Source organism: Haliaeetus leucocephalus, unplaced genomic scaffold (assembly GCF_000737465.1).
Source record: "Haliaeetus leucocephalus isolate CR32 unplaced genomic scaffold, Haliaeetus_leucocephalus-4.0 Scaffold51, whole genome shotgun sequence".
Classification (NCBI taxonomy): domain Eukaryota; kingdom Metazoa; phylum Chordata; class Aves; order Accipitriformes; family Accipitridae; genus Haliaeetus; species Haliaeetus leucocephalus.
In genome coordinates, this window is record NW_010972487.1 from 2,169,628 (window position 1) to 2,174,982 (window position 5,355).

The 5,355-nt window shown below is 41.7% G+C and overlaps 1 protein-coding gene across 3 annotated transcripts in view; it reads right to left on the reverse strand.

The window, feature by feature from the left end:
- Positions 1-5,296, reverse strand: part of UVSSA (UV-stimulated scaffold protein A) — a 56,469-nt gene extending 51,173 nt beyond the window's left edge. For 2 of the 3 annotated variants that reach the window (XM_010577514.1, XM_010577528.1), the window contains exons 1-3: positions 5,153-5,296; positions 4,538-4,868; positions 246-366 (exon numbers count right to left, since the gene is read on the reverse strand). In XM_010577514.1, coding sequence (XP_010575816.1) covers positions 246-366; positions 4,538-4,868; positions 5,153-5,250 — 550 coding nt within the window. In that variant the 5' untranslated portion in view covers positions 5,251-5,296. Of the gene's footprint in view, positions 1-245; positions 367-4,537; positions 4,869-5,003; positions 5,087-5,152 lie in introns of those variants that run through there. The other variant, XM_010577520.1, reaches the window with a different exon arrangement.
- Between the last annotated feature and the right edge of the window lie 59 nt (positions 5,297-5,355).

The following is a 5,355-nucleotide window of genomic DNA, read 5'->3' on the forward strand; positions in this document are numbered from 1 at the left end:
GGGGCGGTCGCGCCCCCCCCCCCCCCCCCGGGGGGGGGGGGGGGGTGGCGAGTGAACAGCTGCGCGGTGCTTAGTTGCTGGCTGCGCTTAAACCACGACACTAACAAATGTAGTACTCCCATCCTCTCTGGTCAGCTATTATTTGAATAGCTATTCTCTTAGAATTTGTTTTATATAACCTTAAAAAAGGTTGCTTTAAATACCAATAACAACAACAAAACACTAAAAGAACCAAAGCAACTCACCTTCCATTTCTTTTTCAGCTCTTTTGGCTTTTTCTTTGTAAATGTTATCCAATCGTTTTTGCTTCTCGTCTTCCCTCCTCCTTTCAGCCACAGTTCTGGCACGCACATCTTGAAAATCCACCTAAGGAGGAAATGAAGAAAAGAGTGTAACATTCCTCGTAAGAAATATATAGAAAATCCATTTCCTAAGATCGTTATCTGTGGTGAAAAATCCTCTAATGTCAGCGATCAGCCAGAAGCTCAGCAGTACTTCCTTTTATCTCTTCTCCTCCTAGAATCAATAACTACAGTAATTCTGAATGGAGTTTTTACTTCTACTAATAAGGGACTGCTGAGAATCAATGGCTTTCAGAAAGGAATCATAAGGTAGAAAAACAAAATGCTTAGATTTCCACATCTAAATTGCAGGAACAAACTAAGCTTTGGGAGACCTGTCACAGCATTGGAGACATGGGGATAGGGGGAATGGGCAGGAAGAGACTACACAGGGTAAGTATTCAAATTACATGAAAACGTCACGCTAGGTCCACTATTAGTAAAGGAAATTTAGGAAAATTTGTAAGCACTATTATCACAAATATACATATCACTTACTGAAGAACTTTGTAAGCAAGGGAAGTAGAAGACATCCAAATTCATTAAAAAAGACCGAGTTTTGGATTTTACAATTACATTTGTTGGATTTGGGGATTGAGAGAAAGGTTATCATTCAGTCTCACTTTAATTTCTTATGACTAAAATATAATCATAAATCTGAGTGATTCAAAATGGTGTTTCTTAAAATATTTGCAATGGGATTTTTTTTTAGTTTGCTCTTATATTTTCAAGCCCTTCTAAATATTTTTCACTTCTATTTTAAGGAAAGGAGCCTTGATTGTGTTATTGCAAAAGAAAAACACAGTATTTCCTTTTGATTGCTACCACATAACTTTCATTAACTTCAATACAGCTTACACTGAGTGCTGAGCAAGCCTGTACTTCTCTACTAATAAAGTCCATAGACTCTCTGGTGCTCTGCCTATATCACAAGCACCCATTGAACATTTGTTGCTATTGCCACTGTTAGATGATAAAGCTTGTCAACATACAGTAATGGTTCCCAGATACTGACATCCTACACCAATGTTTTGGAGCCACACAAGAGTAAAACAGTGAAGTTGAATCTCACTTACGAGGTACACGTCCAGACAACATTGAGATCACTCTAAGCAGGACAAGTAAGTCTCACTTTCTGTCTAGTCCCAGAAGATCTCTCCTGTAACATGTACATGGACTTACTAGCCATGGGTCAAGCAAACCAAGTACATCCTACAACTGAAGTTTGCTTATTTTTGCACAATCAAGAATTTTGTTGGTGCCTCATCTCAAATTTACTGAAACATCTGAATATTTGTCCAGCATTAAGCAAGTAGGTGACTGCATATAGAAGTTAAAAACCAAATGCTTGAACTTGGGCTTAACCACGTGCTAAAGTATTGCTATATAAATGTTCCTACTGCTGAATAATCCCTTTTTTACAATACTTTTTACAAGTATTATTTATGCAAACACTTTAAAGACAAATTGTTTTTATATAAAAGCCTCTAGGAGCAAAAGGATGCTTCAGCTTTCACGAAACTGGCATGGAGAGTCTCCATCAGTTTAGGAAGAAAGGCACACTTACCGATCTCTTTTTTTATTGGGGAATGGGGGCTGCAGAGGGAAGGTGGGTAAAAGAGTTAGTTTCACAACTTACAGCAGCACTTGGATCATCAGGGTGAGGTTTTTGATTTTTGAGATCTGACTTTTCTACCAAGTTTGCATAGCTCTCCACACAGTAGCAGGAGAAACAGATCTTCCCAAAGAGCAACATCACCCACAAAAATGGAACAAAGACACAGAACCCAGGAACTACAGCTACTGTTTCTAGGCAGTCAGATTGGACTTGCACAGAAAACAAGAAATTAGCTAGAGTTTCCTAAATGACAACTTCTGCTGCATACCAGAATGCCTACAGTAGACTCATTTGCCCATTCTTTCCCCTTCTTTGTCCCAAAAGGACCAGCCATGCGCTGCTCTGCTGCATTGTTTTACGCTTTGGCACTTGTCGAGATGCCCCTCTTACAACTGCCAATCATTGTGGTTTGCCATTGATAACAAGAGTGCATCTCACATACTAGATATCTATCATCAACCAAGTCTACAGCATGCACAAAGCTTCAAGTTGCCCTTGCCCAAAACAGGGCACACTGGCCTCTTACAGAAGCCTCACAAGGTCAGAATAATTTGGGGCCTGAGTTACGGATATGTGCATGGACTCATTACCTGGGGTCAGCACTAACAGACTTGGTCAGAACCCATCCAACCTCATTTATACGATATGGACCGAGACCAGAGTTGTTTTTCTGCCCCTGTATTGGTGCAGCTACATGAAGCCTGTAACTATGGAACTGGATGTGATGAGGTACAATTGTTCTTGATTTAAATGGTGTAAGTAGTGGGCCTAGACAACTACTGCAACTTTTGGGAAAATACTGAAGTACAACAGTAAGATACTCTATATTGAACTGCTCAAAATCCTGTTCACTCCATAATTGCACCTCACTTTCTAAATCCATCCATGCACTCCTCTAATGCAAAGATACTATAATATGACTCAGTTGCCTAAATGTGCAAATATTTGGAAATATTTGAAATCTTTGGGATTTTTTCCCCACTTTCTTCTTTTTTTAAACTTTTAGACAGGAGCTTAAAAACAATTATTTTCAGGTATACTGAAATATTGTTTGTTCTTAAAAGTCAAACATCTATATAGGTACCTACTTGGTACCTACTAATATGGACCTACTAACATTAAAACAGTGGGTAGCTCTCCAGGTTTATACCCTAAAAGGGCAACAGTTGTCATCTTCCAACCATTTATAAGGTGATTTTGTTGATTAAAAAAAAAAAACCCACACCAAAAACCTGCCAAAACCACAAACCACACACAGAGCTAACACTCCTCTCAAGTTGCCCTATATTACTGTGCCAAACCTGTAACACAGAACAGCAGATGTACTTTACTACTAGAAAGTACAAATGCCTCCTCAAATCTTTTCATTGTTTCTCACACTTCAAGTATTAAGCTGGCAAAAGGTCAGTTAGGTCAGTTGACTCATCTCAATTTTAAGTACAAGAGTTACCAAACTAAGGCAAGATTATTTCTATTGGTACTAAAGTTCCTAGAAGAAATATACAAAAAGTGATCACCCAGTCATAACTGGGGGCAGGAGCAGACAGACATGCCAAACTTAAACAGACTTCTTGTACACTTGTGTGTTCAATATGGTAAAACTGTATTATGTGCTAAAGCTCCCTCCTCTCAGTCTTGCATTTTTCCTTGTCACTTTTGTTTAGTTTTTTTTCCTTTATTAAACAAGACAATAAGGGAGGATTCAAAGACAATCACCTTTTGAGAGCAGATGCCAAAAACTGTATAGAAAAAGAACACACGATAATGAATAATACAAGTAAGATACACTATTAGCTTAGTATGGAACTAGAACAACAGAAATTCATCATGTATCACAAAGGTTTTTCATCTACTGTTAAGAACACTGAACATTTGTCTTTCTGAAGACAAAGAGAATCAATGTTTATTGAAAGCCTGATATTATCATTGTAGACAGCATAAATGCTGGAATATCATTCCCAATTTTATTGTTTGCACCTCGGAAGAGATACTAAAGCAGAAGAGTGCTCCAAACATAATAACTTGAAGCCTAGAAGGGAGATCTAAAAGCAAGTGTTTACATAAGAGAAATTTCTCTTTATTAAAACTTTTTGTATGACCCACTAATGCTGCAGCTGAGGGGAGCTAGCACCTACACTGACTGTCTCTGTTGTACAGCAGGAGGACACTAGAACTGGACAGCTCAGTACAGAAATCAGGCTAGTTTAAACTGGCATAGAAAGACTTAATGGTTGATTATCCTCAGTTTCAGGTATAACGTTATTTCCCTTCTATAAAGGGTTAGACTTTGGGGCTTGGGGTAGGAATCAGTGGGTGATAACCTACTGGTGAGCAATACTTTTTGCACCCTGAGAAAAGGCTAGTTGAGCCCAGCTCTGAGTACAAGCCTGGGGTTTTTAATGCTGCGAGTTGAACAAGAAGTTTGGGGGTTGTTTTTCAAAGACCATGCTCAACAGGATGTCTCCTAAAGACAGAGTCATTTCCAACAGCTTTTCTTTTATATTTATTGGTTTCCTCACTTTAAACATCTAGTGATCACCACCTAAAAACACACGTAGAAGTAAAAAATGCAGAGTACCTTCTTATTCTGCTTTAAGAAGTGGTATCCCAGAGAAAGCTTCTTGTAGGCCTCCCCGTATTTCTCATGCCAGTCTTGCACTGACTTAATGGCTGCTTTCCTCAGTTTCTGTGCCACCTCTTTGGGTGGGGGAAGGGGCTGCTCATGGTCTATCCCCACCGTGAGCTCCAAGAACTCTTGGAAGTTGGAAATAATTAGCGTCCGGAATTGATGTGATCTGGTGAACAACTCCTGCACGATCTGGAAAGCTGAGAAGCGCATCTCAGCGTGGTCCTCATTGAGCCGCGTCATCAGCAGGTGATAGGCATGGCTGATATGTTCATCTGAAGACCTGAGAAAGGAGAAAAAGGAAAAAAAAAAGGAGCGAGTGTTATTAAAAAAGAGATTCGGCACATAAAAACACAACTTTTTTTTAATGTATTTTAAATTTTAAACCAGCAGCTTCTCTGCTGGCAGCAAGCTGCACCCAGCTCAGGCAGCAGGCCCCAGGACGGCCCTCGGGTGCAGCCTCCCCGGCTCTCCGGCCCCGGGAGAAGCGTCGCTTTCGGGGGGAGGCAGCGAGGCCCGGCTCCCACCCCGCGCCGGACCGGGCCAGGCTGGGCGGGGCGGCCGTCCTTGCAGATGTTCTTCAGCTCCTTCATCCTGCCGGGCTCCAGCCGCTGTTCCCCCGAGGTGGTGAGCTCCTCCACCAGCTCGGCGAGGCGCTGGTCCATCTCTGCCGGCAGCGAGACGCCGAGCTGACGGGACACCCGCCCCGCCGAGCCCCTCGGGCCCGCCGAGGCCTGTCCGGACGCCGGGCCCGGCCGCTGCCTCAGGGG